Here is a 23,332-nt window from a genome sequence, read left to right as displayed (position 1 = left end):
ACTCTGAGTGAATTCAGAACACTTTTGATTCCGATATCTAAAATCCCCAATACTCATATCAATACCTTGCTGCTTACTTCTACATTTCTGTAAAATATATACCCTTCCATGGCAAAAGAAGTGGAGTCTTGAACTATGTTGATGATTGTCATTCTTATTCAGCTTAAGTTTTTCTTCTTTAACCCCTCTATATTGTCTGTCAGTCTTTTCACCATACAAATGCTTTATAAGATTACTAATTAAAGACAAAAGCAGGTTAGCAAAATTATGAACAAAACGAGCATATCTGGAATTTAAAGGGTTTTCTAAGGTTGTCTCAGAAGCACAGCCAGGCTGGGGAAGGGCTGAGCCTGAAGCTGCAAATGTAGTTAGAGAAAGTTGAGCATGCGCATCAGTTCTCTGGACTTCCCAGGCAGGGGAAGCAATGGGCTTGGCCATGGGAGGAGTAGAGGGTGGGGTCTGGAGAGGAGGGGAGGGACCAGCGCAATTTGAATCAGACTTGATTTTTAACTCAGGCCTGGATTCCTCTTCCCCCACTTGGCCTCCAGGTGCTAGGGGATTAAAAGCTTCTAGAGGGTGGGTCATTGCCTCCAGGCATGCAAAATTAAAGTAACAATTAGTATTAGAACTGGGAAAAGCTTCAGGAATCTCTTCAGGTTTCTCTGAAAAAGCATGGTTGGGAGAGGAAGAGATATTTCCTTGTGTGAGTAAGTTGCTGGCTCTTTTAACAAAAATAATAAGAAAAATAGAAAATCCACAAAAACAAAGCATTAACATGATCTTATCTCCCATTTGTCTGGTTAAACAGACTAAAATCAAAAATAGGGTAATTAGGGAGTTTAAAAGGTCCATTTGAAAAAATTTAAAGGGAAAACACCTGGCAATTCAGCAGTACTTCGGATTTAAAGGGTTAGAGTAGGGGAAATTTCTTACCCAACGGAAAGATCAGAAGTGAGGTTCAGCTTTCCTCTTCGTGGTCAGCCATCTGTTAAGGGCTAAAATTCTAGCTAAACTGTCTAAAATATCTAATGAGTGGTCGCCAATAAATTATAAGCTTTAGCAAGAGTTAGACTTTTAAGCATTTATTAAGGAGAATAAAGGAGAATAAGAATTTGGTAAAGAGAAAGGCATAGTTGAGAAGACCTCTGTTGAAGTCTGTGCTGCAGCAGGAGGCCTTCCCTTGGTAATTAGATCCCTAAGTTTTTTTGGGGGGTGAAGCAATTGTCCAGAGTCACACAGCTAGTAAGTGTTAAGTGTCTGAGGATGGATTTGAACTCAGGTCCTCCTGACTCCAGGGCCGGTGCTCTATCTACTACACCACCTAGCTGCCCCTAGGATCCCTAAGTTTTATCTCCAGCATGATTGCTCAAGAGTACAGTCATGTATGAGCTCCAGGGGAAGCATTGCCTTGATATCTATCCTCATTCCAGTAGGAATCAGGTTGTCTACTGATCAGCCTCTTTCAGAGAAAAGCATGGCCTCCTGTCAGCACGTTTGAAAGTCTTCTGTCCACAGTGAATCCCCTGGTAGAAAGTAAGAGGTGATCTCTAGCTGAAAGCCTTCATACACTGATTCCATAGGGAACTGCTCCTCTCAATGATTTCTCTAAAACTGAAGCTCTGAACTCCATTTGAATACCTTTCCTTATTCAAACAATGATCAGATTTCTATCTACTATGAATTCCAAGAAGGGAAAGAAAAGACTGTTGCCTGAAAGCATTAACACCCTGGTATATTCTAAGGTTTCTCTCAAGTGTGTATACTTTTATTCAATATGCTAAGAGTACTAAGTAAAAGCTCTTCAATGTTCATGACTTTTATGAGGTTTGTCTCCAATGTGGCTTTTCCAATATTTAACAAGATTGGAGGTAAGTGTAGGTGGTGTAGTGGATAAAGCACTGGACCTGGGTTCAGGAGGACCTGAGTTCAAAGCTGGCCTCAGACACTTAACACTTACTAGCTGTGTGACCCTGGGCAAGTCACTTAACCCTCATTGCCCCCCCCCCAAAAGATTGGAGCTTAGCATGAAATCACTGCAAATTGATTAAATTCATAAAGATTCTTTTCAGTGTGGACTTTTTGATGTCCAACAATACTGGAGTTCTATCTGAAACTCTTTATATATTGATTACATTCCTAGAGTTTCTCTCCAGTGTGAATTCTCTGATGTCTAGCAAGACTGGAGCTGAATCTGAAAGTCTTTCCACATCGATTACATCCATAAGGCTTCTCTCCAGTGTGGATTTTCTGATGTGCAACAAGATGGGGGCTCTGTGTGAAAGACTTTCCACAATGATTACATTTAAAAGGTTTCTCTCCATTGTGTATTCGCTGATGTTTAGCAAGACTGGAATTCTGTGTGAAAGCCTTTCCACATTGATTACATTCATAAGGCTTCTCTCCTGTGTGGATTTTCTGATGTTTAGCAAGATGGGATCTCTGTGCAAAAGTCTTTTCACATTGATTACATTCAAAAGGTTTCTCTCCAGTGTGGGTTCTCTGATGTGTAGTGAGATTGGAGGTCTCTGTGAAAGCCTTTCCACACTGATTGCATTCATAAGGCTTCTCTCCTTTGTGGATTCTTTGATGTGCAGCAAGATGAGAGCTGCATCTAAAAACTTTTTCACACTGATTACATTTGCATGGTTTCTCTCTAGTGTGGATTCTCTGATGTAAACCAAGATTGTATTTCTTCATGAAAATTTTTCCACACTGATTACATTCATAAGGCTTCTTTCCACTCTGAATTTTCTGATGGCCAATAAGTAGTGATTGGTAGCGGACAGCCTTCCCATATTCATTACATTTATAAAACTTCTCTCCAGTAGGAATATTCTGAGGTCTATCAAGATCTGTGTTCCAACCAAAGGCCTTCCCACACTGACGACATCCATATTTCATCATTCCAGGGTGAAAACTAGGATGGCAAGGTAGATATGAGTGATGGAATGAGGTTTCTTCACATTCATTATATTCAGCAGGTTCTTTTCTAATGTGAATTTGCTGATGATTGAGCTTAGAGTTCTGACTCAAGGCCTTCCCACCTTTATTACTTACATAAAATGTTTCTTCAGTATCACTTTTCTGATGTCTAATAAGGTCTGAACTCCAACTCAAGGCCATTTCCCAAGGATTACATAGATACATCTGCATTTCAGGAGGCTTCTCCAGGGGCTGAAAAAACTCTACCTGTTCAGTGAAGCAATTGTTAGATGCACTATCCTGAAAACATTTATTTCCCAAGGTCATTTTCTTATTGTGATTTAGGATAGAAGACTGTCTGAATCTCTTTCCAGTGTCATCAAATTCACAGTCATTATTTGGATTTTTATCTACCTTGATATTAAAATCATGGATTTCTCTCAGACTGAAGTCACAGGGCCCATCACTCACGAATCTTTGCAGGTCACATTCATCCACAAAAGTTCCCAGTTTTCTAGTCATCTCTTTCATTTCAAACCTGGTCTCTGCATCTGAAGAAAACAATCAATGCAAAAAATATAGAGATATGTGTATATGCAGTAGAAATGGTTACTTGAGTTATGATGCTCATGACTGTGAGAAATTAATCTTGTAATTAATATCTTGGAAATATCATCCTGACTTCCCCCATTCCAAAGTCCTTAATAAAATAAAGTCAACTCTTTTTAGGGCTATAAACCTATAAGCTAAGATGCTCTCCTTGGCCCTGGTCATGGCTGTATACTTTTAGGAATGTTGATAAGAACGAATTTGGTCTGAACAATCCCCAAAGACTAATGATGAAGCATACTATCCACCCCCAAAGAAAGAACTGATATTTATTGAACATAGACTGAAGCAAGCTATTTTTCCCTTTCTTTCATTTTTCTTTTATTCAAGTTTTCTTATAAAAAAGGATAGATGTTGTCATGTTTTACATAGTAGCACATGTATAACCCCTTCATTTAAATGCAATCTACCTCCAAATTAAATTGACCAATCAGATGTGATTAGGCATCCCTCAGGAACACCTCCTCTTTGAAGGGCATATAATCTGTGACCCCACTACCATTAAGGGTCTTCAGTCTGAGAGAGACTTCCAAATGACCTCCTTTTATTCTTGCCAGCATATTAGCAAAATGATCAAATTACCCAGAAACTGTGTCTTATGTTTTTAAGCAGCACATGAGCTTCTCATCACTGACCTAAATGCAAGAAAACTTTGTGGATGCACTCTTGCAACAAACATTAGCATTAAATAGACTATCACAATAAGGAGAAGAGACAGAAATGATGTGAGAGTGACAAAGGAGATATGTGCCACAGAACACTGGACTCATAGATATTTTCACTCCAAGATAAACACTCACATTGAACAAAAGCAATAGCCCTGGGGCAGCTAGATGGCGCAGTGGATAGAGCACCGGCCCTGGAGTCAGGAGTACCTGAATTCAAATCGGACCTCAGACACTTAACACTTACTAACTGTGTGACCCTGGGCAAGTCACTTAACCCCAATTGCCTCACTAAAAAAAAAAAAAAAAAAGCAATAGCCCCAAGGCAAGAAGAGTACCAGAATTATTGTCAACAGATTACACTGACCCCTCATGGGAGAATGGTTGGTTACTAATTTGGAGGGAAAGCTGTGCCAACACAGGGTTTTCCACATTACATTCAGCATCAAGAAAAAATCCCCAGGACCAGATGGATCTACAAGTAAACTCTACCAAACATTTAAAGAACAATTAATCCCAATACTATATACATTATATGAAAAAATAAATGAAGAGTCCTATCACACTCCTTTTATGAGACAAATATAGTGCTGATACTCAAATTAGGAAAATCCAGAACAGAGAAAAAAAATTATAGACCAATTTTGCTAATGAATATTGATGCAAAAATTTTAAATAAAATGCTAACAAATAGAGTACAGAAATATATCACAAAGATCATATACTATGACCAGGTGGGATTTATACCAGGAATGCAGGGCTGGTTCAATATTAGGAAAACTATCAACATAATTGACCATATCAATAACAAAAGCAATAGAAATCATATGATTATCTGAATAGATGCAGAAAAGGCCTTTGACAAAATACAGCACCCATTACTATTATTAACACTAGAATTTGGTCTGAGCAATCCCCAAAGACTAATGATGAAGCATACTATCCACCCCCAAAGAAAGAACTGATGTTTATTGAACATAGACTGAAGCAAGCTATTTTCCCCTTTCTTTCATTTTTTCTTTTATTCAAGTTTTCTTATAAAAAAGGATAGATGTTGTCATGTTTTACATAGTAGCACATGTATAACCCCTTCATTTAAATGCAATCTACCTCCAAATTAAATTGACCAATCAGATGTGATTAGGCATCCCTCAGGAACACCTCCTCTTTGAAGGGCATATAATCTGTGACACTAGAGGGGGCAGCTAGGTGGCAGCTGCCCTGCAAAAACAAAACAAAACAAAACAAAACCACTAGAGAGCATAGGAATAAAAGGAGCATACCTTAAAATGGTAAGTACTATTTTGTTTTTTAGTGGAGCAATTGGGGTTAAGTGACTTGCCCAGGGGTCACACAGCTAGTAAGTGTTAAGTGCCTGAGGTAAAATTTGAACTCAGGTACTCCTGACTCTAGGGCCGGTGCTCTATCCACTGCACCACCTAGCTGCCCCCTATAAGTACTATTTATCTAAAACCATCACCAAGTATTATCTGTCGTGGCGATAACCTAAAAGCCTTTCCAATACAATCAGGGCTAAAGCAAGGATAACCATTATCACCTCTATTATTTAATATTGTATTAGAAATGTTAGCTATAGCAATAAGCTAAGAAAAAGAAATTAAAGGAATTAGAGTAAGTAATGGGGAAACAAAATTATCACTCTTTGCAGATGATATGATGTTAAGCTTAGAAAATCCTAGATAATCAACTAAAAAGCTACTTGAAATTATTAACAACTTTATCAAAGTTGTAGGATACAAAATAAATCCACATAAATCATTAGCATTTCTATATATTATCAATAAAGTTCAGCAACAGCAGATAGAAAGAAATTCCATTTAAAATAACTATGGCCAATATAAAATACCTGGGAGTCTACTTCCCAAGACAAACACAGCAACTACAAAACACTTTTCACAAAAATAAAGTCAGATTTAAACAATAGGGAAAATATTAATTGCTCATGGGTAGGCAGAGCCAATATAATAAAAATGACTATCCTACCTAAGTTAAAATATTTAGTTCTATGCCAATCAAAATATGAAAACAAAATTTATAGAACTAGAAAAAATTATAACAAAATACATCTGGAAAAACAACAGTTCAAGGACATTATGGGAATCAATAAAAAAAATACAAAAGAAGCTGGTCTAGCAGTCTCAGATTTCAAACTCTACTATAAAGTGGTAATTATTAAAACAATCTGGTACTGGCTAAGAAATAGAGAGGTAGATCAGTGGAATAGAATAGATAGAAACTATACCATAGTTAATGAATATTGTAATCTAATATATGATAAACCCAAAGATCCAAGCTTTTGGAACAAAAACTCATTATTTAACAAAAACTGCTGGGAAAACCGGAAAACAGTATGGCAGAAACTAGGTGTAGACCAACATCTCACACTGTATAATAAAATAAGGTCAAAATGGGTACATGATTTACACATAAAGGATACCATAAGAAAATTAAGGGAGTATGGAATTGTCTATCTGTCACATTTATGGACAGGAGAAGAATTTAGGACCAAAGAAGATATAGAGAATAAAATTAAATGTAAAATAGATCATTTTGATTATATAAAATTAAAAGGCTTTTGCAAAAACAAAACTAATGTAACCAAGATTATAAGGGAAGTAGAAAACTGGGAAAGAATTTTTAAAACAAATATCTCTGGGGCAGCTAGGTGGCACAGTGGATAAAGCAAAGGCCCTGGATTCAGGAGGACCTGAGTTCAGATCCAGATTCAGACACTTGAAATTCACTAGCTGTGTAACCCTGAGCAAGTCCCTTAACCCTTATTGTCCTGCCCCCCCCCAAAAGATTGGGTTTTTTTTAATTTTGCAGGGCAATGAGGATTAAGTGACTTGCCTAGGGTCACACAGCTAGTAAGTGTCAAGTGTCTGAGGCTGGATTTGAACTCAGGTCCTCCTGAATCCAGGTTGAATCCAGGGCCAGTGCTTTATCCACTGTGCCACCTAGTTGTCCCTGCATCAAATTTATAAAAATATAAGTCATTCCCCAATTGATAAATGGTCAAAGGATTTGAACAGGCAGTTTTCTGACAAAGATATCAAAGGTATCAATAATCATATGAAAAAATGCTATAGATCATTATTGATCAGAGAAATACAAATTAAAACAACTCTGAGGTATCATCTCACACCTATCAGAGTGGCAAATATAACAAAAATGGAAAATATTGGTTGTTGGAGGGGATGTGGGATACTAATCCACTGTTGGTGGAATAGTGAAATATCCAACCATTCTGTAGAGAAATTTGGAACTATGTCCAAGGGGCTATAGAATTGTGCATACCCTTTGATCCAGCAATACCATTACTAGGTTTATATCCCAAAGACATCCCCAAAAAGAGAAAAAGACCTATTTGTACAAAAATATTTCTAGCAGCTCTTTTTGTGGTGGCTAAGAATTGGAAATCAAAGGAATGCCCATCAATTGAAGAATGGCTAAACAAACTCTGGTATATTATGGTGATGGAATATTATTGTGCAATAAGAAATGACAAGCAAGATGACTTTAGAAAAGCTTGGAAAGACATGTATGAAATGATGTATTGGGAAGTGAGCAGAACCAAGAGAACACTGTATACAGAGACAGCAATAATATTTGATGAAGAACTGTGAATGACTTGACTATTCTCAACAATACAATGATCCAAGACAATCTCAAAGGACTATTTATGAAACATATTATCTACCTCTAAAGAAAGAATTGATATTGACAGAACAGACTGAAGCATACTGTTTTTCACATTCTTACATTCTTTTTTATGATTAAGTTTGTTTGTACAGAGTGACAAGTATGGTGACGTTTTGCATGATCATACATGTATGGCCTGTATCAGATTGTTTGTGGCCTTGGGGAGGGAAGAGGGGAGGGATTATTCTCTAATACTATTCTACGGTAAAATAAGTAAATAAATAAAAGAAGGTGCCTCAAAAGAAAAAATGTTCTAAATCACTATTGCATAGAGAAATGTAAATCAAAACAGCTCTGAGATCCCACCTCACACCTATCAAATGGGCTAATATGACAGAGGGGGGAAATGACATTGTCCTTTGTTCTCGAAGAGGATGATGACATTGGGGTGATGTCATGACTTGTGCTGAAGTGGATTTAAGTGAGGAAGGTCTGTACAAGGTCACCAACCTCACTCTCTCCTCCAGAGCCATCTGGGTCCAGTGGCAAGATATACATCTGGATCACTAGAGGTAGACCCAGATGTTTTTTTTTTAAAGGCATTGGGGGGCAGCTAGGTGGCACAGTGGATAAAGCACTGGCCCTGGATTCAGGAGTACCTGAGTTCAAATCTGGCCTCAGACACTTGACACTTACTAGCTGTGTGACCCTGGGCAAGTCACTTAACCCCGATTGCCCTGCAAAAGTTAAAAAAAAAAAGGCAATTGGTGTTAAATGACTTGCCCAGGCTCACACAGCTAGTAAGTGTCTGAGTTGAGATTTGAACTCAGCTCTTCCTGATTCCAAGGCCAGTGCTTTAACCACTGAGCCACTGTGCAATGATCAACTATGAGGGACTTGGCTTTTCTTAGCAATGCAATGATCCAAGACAATTCCAAAAGACTCATGATGGAAAAGGTTCTCCACACCCAGCAAAAGAACTATGGAGTCTGAATGCAGATTGAAGCAGACTATTTTCAATTTGGGGGGGGGGGGTGTTTTTTGTTTTTTTCTTTCCTGTGGTTTTTCCCTTTCATTCTGATGCTTCTTTCACAACATGACTAATGTGTGCAGATGTGTTTAACAAGATCCTACTCTATAACCTATATTAGGTGGCTTGCTACCTTAGGGAGGAGGGAGGGAATTGAGGGAGGGAGAAAAATTTGGAAATCAAAATCTTACAAAAAATAAAATACTATTAAAATGGAAAAAGTAATTTAAAAAATTATTTTAAAAAGCTGTTTTCTTCCTAAAGCTTTGGAATGTCTAATTTGAATTGGTTGAATTTCTTTTCAAAATTTTCTTGATTTCCTTGGATTACTGTAATGTTTTTCCCTAATTTTTCCTCAATCTCTTCTTTGATTTTTAAAAATTCCTTCTTAATTTCTTCCAAGAACTCTTCTTTTGAGCTTGTGACCATTTGACCTTTCTCTCTGAAATAGGAGTAGCTTTTAAATTTCACTTTTTTCCTGTGAGCATGAAACCAGATCTTCTGTATCATCAGCTACCTGACTGATGGTAAATTATTTAACTTGAAAACGCTACTGGCCAAGACTAAAGTGGATGGAGAATGGGTGAATGCAGATAACCGTGCAATCAGTGCAGCTTCTGAGGTTGAAACACACCAGAGTATGGATCCATTCTCTGCTGCTTGTGATACTTTTGGCCTAATAATTAACACCAAGAAAAGAGAGGAAATGGTCCTTACCAAGGAAGAGCAGGTTCTGCACATTCTCCAGCATGACCTCCTTGTATAGTTCTTTTTGAGAACGGTCCAACAGGCACCACTCCTCCTTGGTGAAATCCACAACCACATCCTTGAATGTCACCAACTCCTAAACCATCAAAAGTCACATGATTTTAAACCAGTCCTTAAGAGCTCAATGAGGAAGGTATTTTCTATTTGAAATGGGAATAATAAAAAGCTGGGAAAATGCTCTTACTATACAATTCTTCTTCAAATGGAATTAGGGAAGAAGGTACATGCTCTATCAGAGAGACATAAGAATTTGTAGAGGAGATTTCTCCCTACCAGAAGTGTCATAAGTGATACAGTAAGAAAGTTCTATGAAAAGTTTGTGAGGAGTTGACAAGTACTGTGTATTCTTGAAGAAGAAAAAAAACAACAAGTGATCACTGAGGAAAGACTAGAGAAAAAGGAAGGATCTAATAAATGTCCTAAAAGTCGGAAATAAAGTTTTAACTAGATAATTGAGTGGTATGGGACTATTTCTCTATTCTTATACTGAGGACTTGAGGTGAAACTAGGCATGATTTATCATGGTCAATTGCCTCATACACACACACAAAATGAACCTTTTCCTATCTCTGGGCTCCAACCTATTCCTACCTAAAACTTCTTTCTGAGCCTCCCATAACACCTCACCCATCCTACCCAGAGGATAGGTTATGGAGCTCAGGAGGAGACACTGTCTCTATGTCATCTGTGGAATCCTGAGACACACATGTCCATCACCCACTCAGGGAGTGTTTCACATCCTTGAGTGGATAAAGAAGCCAGTTACTGTCTGGCTGTGATCTTGCTCCCTTATACTGGCCATCACTAGTCAGGACCCTGAGCATACTCCCAACAAGATCAAAGGAGATAATATTTATAGGATTCTTGGCACATAGCAGACACCAGATAACTGACCTCCAAACCCCATCCACTCTTTTGAAACCTTGGTCTTCTTCTCCTCTCTGGCCCAAGGACTCTGGCCTCCTGGCTGACCCTTGACCAAGACCCTCCACCTCCTGACTCTGTGCCTTCCTGATGACAGTCTCTCATGTTTGCAATATCCTCCCTCCTCCCCTGCCCCTCCTGGCTTCCTTCCCATCTCAGCTCACATCTCACCTTCTGAACACAAGCTTTTCCTGTTCCCTGACCCTGCTAGGGCCTTCTCTCTGAGGCTGCCTCCCATCCACACTGTATAGATCTTGTGTAGACACAGCTGCTGACACTGTCTCCCCCCTTAGACTGTGAGTGAGCCCCTTGAGGGCAGGGCCTATTATTGTTTAAACCTTCCTTTGCATTCCCAGTAGGTTGGCACAGTGCTTGGCACAGGAGTCACTGTCTAAATGCTCATTGACTCGACCTAAGAAATGACAAATGAGAGGGATTCAGAGAGAGCAGGGAAGACTGGGGTGGCCTGAGGCAGAAGGAAATGAGCAGAACCAGGAGGACAATGTCTGCTCTGCTGACAGCCCTGCAGAGGACAATGTACATGTAACAGGATAAAGCTTCCTGGGCTCTGCTGGATCCCACCTTTGCTGATGCTGGTCAGGTCTGTGGATGGGCTGCACTCACCTGGGATGAGGGTCTCTGGGTCCCTGGGGCCATCCTCTCTGGTTCCGGGCTCTCTCCTTGGAATGGGCTTCGGTGGTCTGCAGGCTGACCTGGGGAGGGAGAAGGGAGAAAGATCTTGTCTTTTCCTTCTCTTCCTAGGTTGGATATTGGCCTACCTGGAATTACAGAAGGTGCTCTCTCAGAGCATTTACTACAAAGGTCCTGCTGACCCTCAGCGGAGAGTGTCCAACACAGTAGGAGGACAACAGGGGGTGCCGGGCTTGGAAGTTAACTTGGTCTGAACAGGAAGACTTGCCACCCTCTCTAACTCCTTCTCTTTGCCCTCATGTCCCTCCCCCACCCTCCTGCAGAGACCCAGGAGGCAGAAGGGGCTAGGGATGCCAGAGGGGATGAGACCAGCCAGAGCATTGACCCCAGGTCCAGAGCTCTCTTTCCATCTGGGGATGGATATATGGATCGGTCAACTGGGGCACAATTGTAAGCCTGGGGATGGCACCCTCAGACATTTGGGATGTGACAGGGAGCCTGGACAAGAAGCTAGGGCAGGCCCAGGAGCCAGAACCTGGAGGGAGAACCTCTCCTCCCCAAGAGAACCGAGGGGGATGTTGAGGCCCAGTGGAAAGCGCAGCCAGCAGAAATTCGGCATGGACAGGGGCCTTTGTTCAGACCTACCTGGCACCTCCATGTGCACAGCTGACTCCCACAAGGCAGAAAGATGTCAGTTCAGAAGGAAGAAGGCAGAGACATCTTAGGACCAAAGGAAGAAGGAAGAGAGATTTCAGTTCCGAAAGCTCCTGCAGCTAGCCAACCTGCTCTGGGTGGTTCTGCCCAATCACCTAGAGTCCCACCCTGCCCTGCCCTCCCTCTTTCCCGAATGACCTCTCTCCTCCCCAGACTTGACCCCAGGGACACAACTAGGGCCAACACCCACCTGGCTGTTCTTTTCCTAGGCTTCCCTTCCCCCATTCCTCTATCGTTCCTCCCTCTTTCCTTTACCTGGCTCTTTGACTCCAACTGTCCTCAACAGGAGATCCAGGTCTGCCAGCTCTGTCCTGCAGGACTCCCCTTCTTCTTCACAATGATATGTCGGTCCTACAGGCTTCCTGGTTCTTCCAGCCATGCCCCTCCCCTGATTCCTCCTCTCCCACCCCACTTTCTTCTCTGCAGTCAGGGCTCCAGACTTGCCCACCCCTCCTTAACTCTCCTCCAAACTGAAAAGATTCACCTTGGCCCATCCCCACTCCTGACTTTCCATACCCCAGTCCTAATGCTGAAGGGGCATTTGCTTCTGTCTTGGTTTTATTTCCTAAGGGATGTTTTCTCCCTGGAAGACAGCTGGATCCTAATGAGGACCTGAGGCCAGGATATCAGGACGCCTGGGTCCCAGGGTATATGTTAAAGCACATGTTATAAACTTTCTCTAGTCACTTACACAAATCTTCACATTTTCCTCCAAGATTAAGCAATTAGAATCCATCTACTGGGAGGTCCTATTATTTCCCTTTTCACAAACACAGGTTCTCATGAGAAGGGGAGAGGTGCAGAAAGCAGGACATATGAGTCCTGGAGAACAGCCATGGCAGGAAACCAGAATAGAGGCCAGAGAGCCATAATATAAAATTCCTATTGGAGGGGAGGGGGTATGGCAGAGGTCAATATTCCAAAACGGAATCCTTAATGATGTTTCTGGCATTTTTTTTTACAAAAGTAAAGATAGGGGCGGCTAGGTGGCGCAGTGGATAAAGAACTGGCCTTGGATTCAGGAGTACCTGAGTTCAAATCCAGCCTCAGACACTTGACTTACTAGCTGTGCGACCCTGGGCAAGTCACTTAACCCCCATTGCCCAGAAAAAAAAAAAAAAGTAAAGATAGTCCCCTCCCTCCAGGACCTTATCTTTTATGGGGGAGAGGTGGGCAGGGAGGGGCTCAGTGGTTGAATAAATTTTTTGTGCTGGGAAGTGTGGCCTAAGGGCAGCGACTGACACTCCTCTCCCAGGCACTAAAGCCGAGTGGGAAATCCCCTTGGTTCTTGTTAACTACTGAAAAGGAAAGGGAAAAATTGGGAGGGAAAAATGAAGCCAAAAGGAGTGTGCATCCACACATACATGTATCCACTTGGACATCTGCTTGGATTAGTAGGAAACCCTATTTCTCAGTTAAGAATTAGGTCTTCTTTTAGAGATTTTTTAAGGGAATTCAGGGATTCTGAGAGGCATAGCAAATTGTTTTTAACATTTTCTTTTAAAGTTTTAACTTCCAAATTCTATCCCTTCATTCCTCCCTCTTCCCACCCTGAGAAAGTAAATAATCCAGGACAGCAAGGTGGTGCAGTGGATAAAGCACTGGCCCTGGATTCAGGAAGATCTGAGTTCAAATCCTGCCTCACACACTTGACACTTAACTAGCTGTGTGACCTTGGGCAAGTCACTTAACCCTCATTGCCCCACCAAAAAAAAAGGGAAAAAAAGTTAAACTTATGTCTTCGGGGCAGCTAGGTGGTACAGTGGATAGAGCACCGACCCTGGATTCAGGAGTACCTGAGTTCAAATCCTGCATCAGACACATCGCTTACTGGCTGTGTGACCCTAGGCAAGTCACCTAACCCCAATTGCCTCACTAAAATACATAAATAAATAAATAAACTTATATATTCAATAAATTGGTGTTTTAAACAAAGTTTAAAAAGAAACTAAATTACAGAATGTGAGGAGACAAAAAAAAGGAAGGAAAGACACTTATAGAGGGGGATATGTGGTGTATCTTAATCAAGTCAAAGGCTAACAAGAAAAGGAAATTTAACACCATAGTCTCCTGGAATGAGAACATATAAGAGAATGGATAAAGAGAAAAAGGGAAGGATGTAAAATGGGAGAAAGAACAAGGGGAAATCTTGTTTCAGTCTTTAAAAGAAGTACCATTAATTAAAATACCCATGGAATAAGGAATCTCTTGTTTCTTTTTTTCCCTTTCAAAAAGTATCGTATTTTTTCCTATTACATGTAAAGACAATTTTTAACATTCATTTTTATATATAATTTTTTTTTGGTGAGGCAATTGGGGTTAAGTGATTTGCCCAGGGTCACACAGCTAGTAAGTGTCAAGTGTCTGGGGTAACATTCATTTTTAAAAGTAATAACCATTTTTATTTATCGTTATGAGTTCCAAATTTTATCCCTCCTTCCCTCTGTCCCCTCCCCCTTCCCTGAAATGGTAAGCAATCAGATATGGGTTATACATGTACAATTATGTAAAACATTACCATATTGGTAATTTTGTACAAGGAAATTTAAATAAAAGGAAAAAATGAAAGAAAGTAAAAAATAGCATGCTTCAGTCTGTGTTCCATCAATATCAGTTCTTTCTTTGGAGGTGGATTGTATGTTTCATCAATAATCTTTGGGATTGTCTTGGATCAAACAGTATTGCTGTCTCTGTGCACAATGTTCTCTTGGTTCTGCTCACTTCACTGTACATTAGTTCATAGAAGTCTTTCCAGGCCTTTCTGAAATCATTCTGCTTGTCATTTCTTATAGCGCAATAATATTCCATCCCCATCATATACCACAGCTTGTTAAGCTATTCCCCAATTCATGGGCATTCCTTTGATTTCCAATTCTTAGCCACCAATTCTTAGCTATAAATATTTTTGTACAAATAGGTCTTTTTCTCTTTTGGGGGATGTCTTTGGCATATAAACCTAGTTATAGTATTGCTGGATCAAAGGGTATGCACAGTTCTATAATTGGGCATCATTCCAAATTGCTCTCCAGAATGGTTAGATCTTTTCACAACTCCAACAGTGGATTAGAGTCCCTGCTTGTCCACATCCCCTCTAACATCAAATATTTTCCTTTTTTGTAGTATTTGCCACCCTGATAGGTGTAAGGTAGTACCTCAGAGTTGTTTTAATTTGCATTTCTCTGATCAATAGTGATCTAGAGCATTTTTTCATATGATTATAGATACCTTTGATTTCTTTCTCTGAAAACTGCCTGTTTATATGCTTTGACCATTTATCAATTGGGAAATGGCTTGTATTTTTACAAACTTGACTCATTTCTCTATATAATTGAGAAATGAGGGGGCAGCCAGATGGTGCAGTGGATAAAGCACTGGCCCTGGATTCAGGAGGACCTAAGTTCAAATGCGGCCTCAGACACTTGACACTCACTAGCTGTGTGACCCTGGGCAAGTCACTTAACCCTCATTGCCCTGGAAAAAAAAAAAAGAGAGAAATGAGGCCTTTATCAAAGATACTTGTTTCAAAAATTCTTTCCCAGTTTCCTGCTTTCCTTACAATTTTGGTTTAATTAGTTTTGTTTGTGCAAAAGCTTTTTAATTTTATATAATCAAAATGATCTATTTTATACATTGCTTTACTCTATCTTCTTTAGTCCTAAATTCTTCCTTTGCCCATAAATCTCAAAGATAAATGATTCCGTGCTCTCTTAAGTTGCTTATGGCATCATCCTTTGTGTGTAAATCATGTATTCATTGTGACCTTATTTTAATTTACAGTGTGAGATTTTGGTCTATACCTAGTGTGTAATTTAAGATTCTAAATGTGGATTCTAATCTGTTCCCCCAGTTTTGGGGGAAACTGACTAAAATCACTGATAAAACAAGTTTAGATTTTTAAGGGTTTATTGGAAAATAGAAAGAAAAAGATTGAGAACAGAATTCCAACAGCCTGGCATTCCTATCTTTCCTCAAATTTCCTGTGAAGTCCTCTGCCGCCACCACCATCCAGTCAGGAACCCAAAAAGTCCCAGAGCCCTCCGCGCAGGCTCCCTTTCCTCCTTCCTGTCTCCTCCCAGACCATAGGAGGCTCCTCAAGTTGATTGGCTGGTAGCCTTGATAGACAGCACCCATGAGCAAACGTCATTTCCTGACGCCAAGGAAAAGCCACAATGCCTCTGAAGCATTTTCCTCATGGTGGAGCTTTCCCACAGCAAGTCTCAAGTAGGTGGCATCATTCCAATCATTACACTAGTTTCTGCCATACTGTTTTCCAGTTTTCCTGGGAGGTTTTGTCAAATAATGAGTTTTTGTTCCAAGAGCTTGGATCTTTGGGTTTATCAAATGCTAGATTACTATAGTCATTTACTATAGTGTAATTTGTACATATTCTATTCCACTGATCCATCTCTCTATTTCTTAGCCAGTGATTGTTTTGATAATTACCACTTTATAATACAGTGAGATTTGGTACTGCTAAACCACCTTCTTTCACATTTTTAAAAAATTCATTCCCATATCCTTGACCTTTTTATTATTTTTTGTAGATCTATAAAATATTTTTGATAGCTTGATTGCTATAGCATTAAATAAACAGGTGGGATTGTCATTTTTATTATATTGGCTCTTCCTACCCATGACCAATTAATATTTTTCTAGTTGTTTAGCTCTGATTTTATTTGTGTGAAAAGTGTTTCATAGTTCTGGTCATATACATCCTGGGTTTGTCTTGGCAGGCAGATTCCCAAGTATTTTATATTGGCCACAGTTGTTACTGGACTTTGTTGGTAATATATAAAAATGCTAATGATTCTTATGGGTTTATTTTGTATTCTGCAACTTTTCTAAAGTTGTTAATAATTTCAAGTAGCTTTTTAGTTGATTCTCTAAGATTTTCTAAGTATAACACCATATCATCTGCAAAGAGTGATAGTTTTGTTTCCTTATTACCTGTTCTAATTCCTTTCATTCCTTTTTCCTCTCTTATTTCTAAAGCAAACATTTCTAGTACAATAATAAATAATAGAGGTGATAAAAGACATCTCTGTTTCACCCCTGATCTTGTTGAGAATGCCTCTAACTTATCCCTGTTACATATAATGTTTGCTTATTATTTTAAGGAAAGCTCCATTTATTCTTATGTTCTCTAGTGTTATTAATCAGAATGGCTGCTGTATTTTGTCAAAAGCTTTCTCTGCATCTATTGAGATGATCCTATGATTTTGGTTAGTTATTGATGTGATTGTTTATGTTGGTAGTTTTCATAATGTTGAACCAGCCCTGCATTCCTGGTATAAATCCCACCTAGTCATAGTGTATTATCCTGGTGATGAATTGCTATAATCTCCTTGCTAAAACTTTATTTAAGATTTTTGCATTGATAATTAGGGAAATTGGTCTATCATTTTCTTCCTGCTTTTGCTCTGCATGTTTTAGGTATCAACAGCATATTTGTGTCATAAAAAGAATTGGGTAGAACTCCTTCTTCACTTATTTTCTCAAATAATTCATAAAGTATTGGGATTAATTGTTCTTTAAATGTTTGGTAGAATTCACTTGTGAATCCATCTGGTCCTGGGGATTTTTTCTTAGGACATTCACTGATGGCTTGTTCAATTTCTTTTTCTAAAATGGGGTTATTTAAATATTTTATTTCTTCTTCTGTTAATCTGGGTAGTTTGTATTTTTGTAGATATTCATCCATTTAATTTAGATCAGATTTATTGGCATATAATTAGGTAAAATAGTTCCTAATAATTGTCTTTTTAAATTTTAAATTTTTTGTTTTGTTTTGTAATAATTATCTTAATTTTCTCTTCATTGATGGTAAGTTCGCCCCTTTAATTTTGCTTTTTTTTTTTTTTTGGTAAGGCCATTGGGGTTAAGTGACTTGCCCAGGGTCACACAGCTAGTAAGTGTTAAGTGTCCGAGGCTGGATTTTAATTCAGGTCCTCCTGAATCCAGGGCTAGTGCTCGATCCACTGTGCCACCTAGCTGCCCCACCCCTTTAATTTTTGATACTAGTATTTTGGTTTTCTTTCCTTTTTTTTAATTAAATTAATCAGTGATTTATCTATTTTATTGTGTTTTTTTTTATGAAACCAGCTTCTATTTTTATTTATTAATTCAATGTTTTTCTTACTTTCAATTTCATTAATCTCTCCTTTGATTTTCAGGATTTCCAATTTGGTGTTTAGTTAGGGATTTTTAATTTGTCCTTTTTCTAGTTTTTTTAGTTGCATGCCCAATTCATTGATCTGTTTTTTCTCTATTTTATTGATGTAAGCAGTTAGAGATAGAAAATTTTCCCTAAGTACCACTTTAGCTGTGATGTGGGGGTGAGGGGGGCTTTAATTGATCAGATTGATCATGAGGCATCCCAAAGAATTAGAACACTCAGTGACTCAGTTTCCCAAGTTTTATTAAAACACTGTGCTGACTGCAGGGAGAGCACCCAAAGGTGTCTCAATTTGGGAGATGGAAATAGTTATATTTATAGTGAGAAAAAGTAGGTTATCTCCTCATTGTCTTAATCTCCTCCTTAAGGAGGTATATGGGAGGTCTTATCCTAATTTGGGCTTCCTGGGGTTCTAAGACAACCCCCTGTGAGAAAATGGGTAGTTGTCTCCTCTCAATGTGGATATAACAGTCAGTCATACTCCTCCTGACCTGTTTATAGGACAAAGGTCTCAGATCCCCCTCCTCCCCCTCAGGCTAGCAAGTTCACATGTTTCAAGGAACCCTGGTCTCAATCAGGTCTCCTCCAGAGTTGTGTCCATATAAGGAAGTATAAGGTCCATTCCTGAGTTACACCCATACAAGGAAGAGGGGTGGGAATACTGCGTTCCAATTAGCTAGTTTTTGTAACCCTTGAGTAAACAGACCAATGATGAAAATGGGGAGGGTCCATTTGCTTTAGGGACTAGGGTATAAAACAGGGCCTGTGAGCTCCCTTTCTTTGTACCCACTAGCTGCACACTAGGGTGCCTCCTTCTCATGAGAAGAAAATAAAGAACCTTTGACACATCGCTGCTGAGTTTCTGAGAATTAGCAACCAGAGAAAATAGCAACCAGAGGCATCTAGACCTGCTCATCAATATTACAGGAGTCACTGTAATTTCCTGAGTGGATGTGATATGGGGAGGCCTGAATTTTCAGCCTGAAGGAGACCATCACCTTCACCTTAGATCTTTTCGCCCCTAAGCCAATAGACTTAAATAAACCAATCCAGTTAAGTTCCTAGATAGGGCCTATGTGTGGAAGTGGCTCATACGGGGAGGTCTGTTTACTTAGTCCAGAAAAGCGAATTCTTCCTGCAGCCAGTATTCCAAGGTGGTTCAGGAAAATAGTGGAGGGCTACAGAGGAGACTTGAAAGAAAAATGAAAGGCAAAAATAGACAGTGAAACTGGAATACTTGAAGAAAACAAGAGGCAATTATCAGACAGACAAATTAAAAGAATAAACAAGAAAGAAGATTTAGCACCTAATTGTCTGTAGGGGATGGGGCCAAGACAGAGGGAAGAGTCAGGGATGGCATCTAGGTTGCTAATGTGGAGGAAATCCAGTGAATTTGGGGAAAACACCTCCCCCAAAAGAATTATCTTGGATGTCAAAGAAACTGAACTGCCTTACAGGACTATGTAAACCGAAACAGAAGTCAGGGAAGCCTCCAATAAATGGGGAGTCAACAATAAGATATTCTAAAGGAATTAACTAGAGACCTAGCTCCTGCGGCCCCACCAGATATTCTGGGCATGAGAAAACATCCCCATTGAAACAACCTCTGCAACTCCTGAGAGGAAGGTTAACATTCTCCCCAAATCACCCGACATCCTGCCTCTATACCCAACCAGCCCAATGAGCAAAGTGGCTGCCCAGCCTCCCCAGATGGACTGAGGCTGTGTAAAACCCTATTTATGCCTCTACTTCCCCTTGTTCCCTTGAGATGCTCCCCACAGGGCAGCTGCCAGGGAGCTGATGCTACTTTACCTTCAGGCAGGGATTCCAGCTAGATGGGCCTGGAGGCAGGAAGAACTGAGTTCAAATTTGACCTCAGACACTTTCTCTGTGTGACTTTGGGCAAGTCGCTTGATCTGCTTGTCAATACCCCAAAGGCTGCTGTGAGGATTCCATTTCCCAGGTGCTCAGCAGTGCCTGGCACCTGGGAGCTAGAGAAAGGCTAGCTCTGATTGTTCTTACTGCTGTCCAGGAGGTTTTCAGGACCTCTGGGCTGAGGAAATCCCCAATGCTGACCTAAACTTGCTGAAGGAACAACACTGATTGTCCTCTGCACCCCAGTGCAGTGTCTGGGACATACAGATGAGGAAACTGAGAGGGCAAGACATCAAGTCACTTAAGAGAGGTGATAGCCATGTGAGAGAGGTTTGGACTCAGGTCTAGCTGACTGAGGTCCAGCACTACCCACTGTACCACTCAGCTAGTTCCCTTCAGAGAGATGACTGAGAACCACTTCAGAAAAGCTGGCCCAGGACTGAGAGTTACCCCCATGGGGAGTGAGGTGGGCAGGGAGAAAAGGGAACCAAATCAGACCAGAGGAAGGAGTTATTGATTCCTTGGTTATCAGTCCAATAGGCAGGAGGAGAACCAGGACGGGTGACAATCTCCATGGACAAGTGTTTATCCAATGGCTGGGGAAGGTTGGCAACAACCACAGCTATAGAGAAGTCAGGGAAAAGCCAATGAAAGGGGATGAGTCTTCAGCAATGAGGTCACTGCTTTTCGCTAACTCAAGGAGATCTGATTTCCAAGAGGTGGAGAAGGAGCAGGGGGTGGAAAAATGAGGGACAATGTCTGTGCGGATGCATGTCTGTGTGTGCATGAATGTCAGCGCATGTGTGTGCGTGCGTGTATGCATGCATGCATGCGTGGGTGCTCCTTCCTTTGGCTTTCTTTTGCACCCCCCCCCCCCAATTAGGATGACCAGGGCTAAGGGCTATTCAGCCTATGGAAGCGAGCTCACCACAGGAGACCACCCCGACCAATCAGCTGGAAGCCGCGTGGAAAGCCCGCCCCTTCCGGGGAGGCAGGAGGGAGGGGCGGTGTTGGTGGATTTCAGTCGGGGCTGGGACCACGTGGCGGCGCAGAAGCCCCGGGCCTGGCGCGCTGGTCCCTGGTCGAGGACAGCCGGGCTTCCCTCTCCTGGCACGGACACGTGTCCTCTCTCCAGTGCCTTTAATAGATGCCGAATGCCCAGACGGGGGCCAGGTGAGGGGACCCCCCCCCGCACTGGGTTTGACCCGTCCCAGCCCTCCAAACGGACCCGCCAGGTAGGTGGTGGCCTTGGGGCACTTGTGTCCCTGGGGTGAAGTTTGGAAGCCTTGGAGGTGGGGGGGGGGGGGGAGGAGAGAGGTCATTCCAGGAGAGGGGGGGCTGGGCAGGGGGCGCTCTGGGGATTAGGAGGGTGTACCCAGAGCAGCTTGGCTGGAGGCAAAAGCCCTTAGATCTGAGATCTCTCTGCCTGCCTCCCGGGAGCCAGCTCTGCACAAGCAGGTGCCAGGCAGGTCAGACCAAGGGCCCCTCCCCACTTCCTGCTTCTGCTGGCCGTCCTTTCCGTCGGGCCTCTTCTTCCCCCTCTCTTGTCCGTTTGTCCTTTCTTCTAGAAGAGGCCCGTGACAGATGTCTGACTTCCGGAGAACTGGATTTAAGTGAGGCAGGGCTAGTCAGGTGACTGACCCCAGTGGCAAGATAGATATCAGGATGACTGGAGGTGGCCCAGGGTGTTGTAAGGCAGGTAGGGTTAAGTGACTTGCCCAGAGTCTCACCGCTAGCAAGTGTCAAATCTCACCTCAAAGTCCTCCTGACTCCAGGGCCAGTGCTCTACGCACCAGGCCACCTAACTCTCCCCTTCTCACCTCTTGGTCAGTGTCCTCTTGGCTGGCCAGGAGCAAGCCTGCCTCCATTCCTGGCTCTGGGGGGTCCCTTGCTACCCATAAAGGAAGCCTGGCCCATCCCAAATGTTCTAGGATGCCATGCCCAGTTTCACCATGAGGTCACAGTCGCCTGACCCGCATATCTCACCCCTAGTATCAGGTGGAGGTAGAGCTCTGGGTCTGGGGTCCTGGAGGCTCTGCCTGGTCTCCTCCCCTCTGGGATCCCCAGCCCTTTCTGCCTCCTGGGTCTCTGCAGGAGGCCAAAGGGAAGGAGTTAGAGAGGGTGGCAAGTCCTCTTCCTGTTCAGGCCAAGCTCACTTCCAAGCCTGACCCTCTCTGCTGTCCTCCTGTTCTGGTTAGAGTCTCTCCCCTGAGGGCAGGACATTTGCAAGTGCTCTGAGACTTCCAGGTAGGTCAGCATCCACCCTGGGAAGAAAAGGCAAAGACACTGTCTCTCCCACTCTGAGATCTTCTCCCTCCCCAGCTCAGTTTGGAGACAATCAAATCCTATTCCAAGGAGAGACGCTGGAGCCAGAGAGAACAGCCCCTGGGACCCAGAGATCCTCTTCCTCAAATGGAGAGTTTCACTAATGCCCAGCTTAGGCCTAGATAGGGTGATTTTTCCTCTCAGGCAGTTGTAAGAAGCAATAAAAGGTTACCAGAGCTCATATTAACTCATCCTGGTGTAAAAGATCAATCATTAGAAATCAATTAAAGGGGCAGCTAGGTGGTTTAGTGGATAGAGTACCAGCCCTGGATTCAGGAGGACCTGAGTTCAAATCTGGCCTCAGACACTTGACACTTACTAGCTGTGTGACTCTGGGCAAGTCACTTAACCCTGACTGCCCCACCAAAAAAAAGGAAAGAAAAGGAGGTGTTTTAAGTATTGTACTGCATACAATGATCTCCTGGTTCTGCTCACTTCACTCAGCCTCAGTCCACTTAAGTCTTTCCAGGTTTTTCTGAAATTTGCCCACTCATTACTTCTTCTCTTCTTCTTCTTTTTTTTTTTTTTTGTGGGGAAATGGGGGTTAAGTGACTTGCCCAGGGTCACCCAGCTAGTAAATGTCAAGTGTCTGAGGTTGGATTCGACCTCAGATCCTCCTGAATCCAGGGTCAGTGCTTTATCCACTGTGCCACCTGGCTGCCCCCTGCTCATCATTTCTTACAGCACAGTAGTATTCCATTCCATTCATATACCACCAGTTGTTCAGCTATTCCCCAGTTGATGGGCATTCCTTGGGTTTCCCATTCTTTGTCGCCAGAGACGTGCTATAAATATTTTTGTTCCTGTGGGTTCTTTTCCCATCTTTATGATCTTTTTGGGATACAGACCTGGTAGTGGTATTCCTGGTCAAAGGGTATGCACAGTCGATGACGTTTTGCTGAAAGCTGATTGAGAAACCCTCATGTGCAGTATAAATGTGAGTGATTATCATTCGTGATGGTTTTGTGGGGAAGAGGGGAGCCTGGGTGAGTGGAGGGGGTAGCAGGCTAG

General features: G+C 41.7%; 1 protein-coding gene across 1 annotated transcript; it reads right to left on the bottom strand.

The window, feature by feature from the left end:
* Positions 1-2,136: 2,136 nt before the first annotated feature.
* Positions 2,137-12,325, bottom strand: LOC122748412 (zinc finger protein 397-like). The gene is made up of 4 exons (XM_043994051.1): positions 12,202-12,325; positions 11,206-11,294; positions 9,607-9,733; positions 2,137-2,852 (listed from the first exon to the last, which is right to left on the bottom strand). The coding sequence occupies exons 1-4, from the start codon at positions 12,323-12,325 to the stop codon at positions 2,137-2,139; spliced, it is 1,056 nt and encodes a 351-aa protein (XP_043849986.1).
* Positions 12,326-23,332: the final 11,007 nt, after the last annotated feature.

This window comes from Dromiciops gliroides, chromosome 3 (genome assembly GCF_019393635.1).
Source record: "Dromiciops gliroides isolate mDroGli1 chromosome 3, mDroGli1.pri, whole genome shotgun sequence".
Lineage (NCBI taxonomy): Eukaryota > Metazoa > Chordata > Mammalia > Microbiotheria > Microbiotheriidae > Dromiciops > Dromiciops gliroides.
Note: the sequence above shows the minus strand (reverse complement) of the source record. Positions and strands in the feature narration are given on the sequence as shown.

Excerpts from the sequence above, each read along its gene's own strand:
- LOC122748412 (XM_043994051.1), bottom strand. The coding sequence starts at position 12,325 with ATGGCTGGAAGAACCAGGAAGCCTGTAGGACCGACATATCATTGTGAA. Across the intron at positions 11,295-12,201 it reads AGTTGGAGTCAAAGAGCCAG|GTCAGCCTGCAGACCACCGA; the intron begins GTAAAGGAAAGA and ends CTCCCTCCCCAG. Across the intron at positions 9,734-11,205 it reads CCCAGAGACCCTCATCCCAG|GAGTTGGTGACATTCAAGGA; the intron begins GTGAGTGCAGCC and ends TTGATGGTTTAG.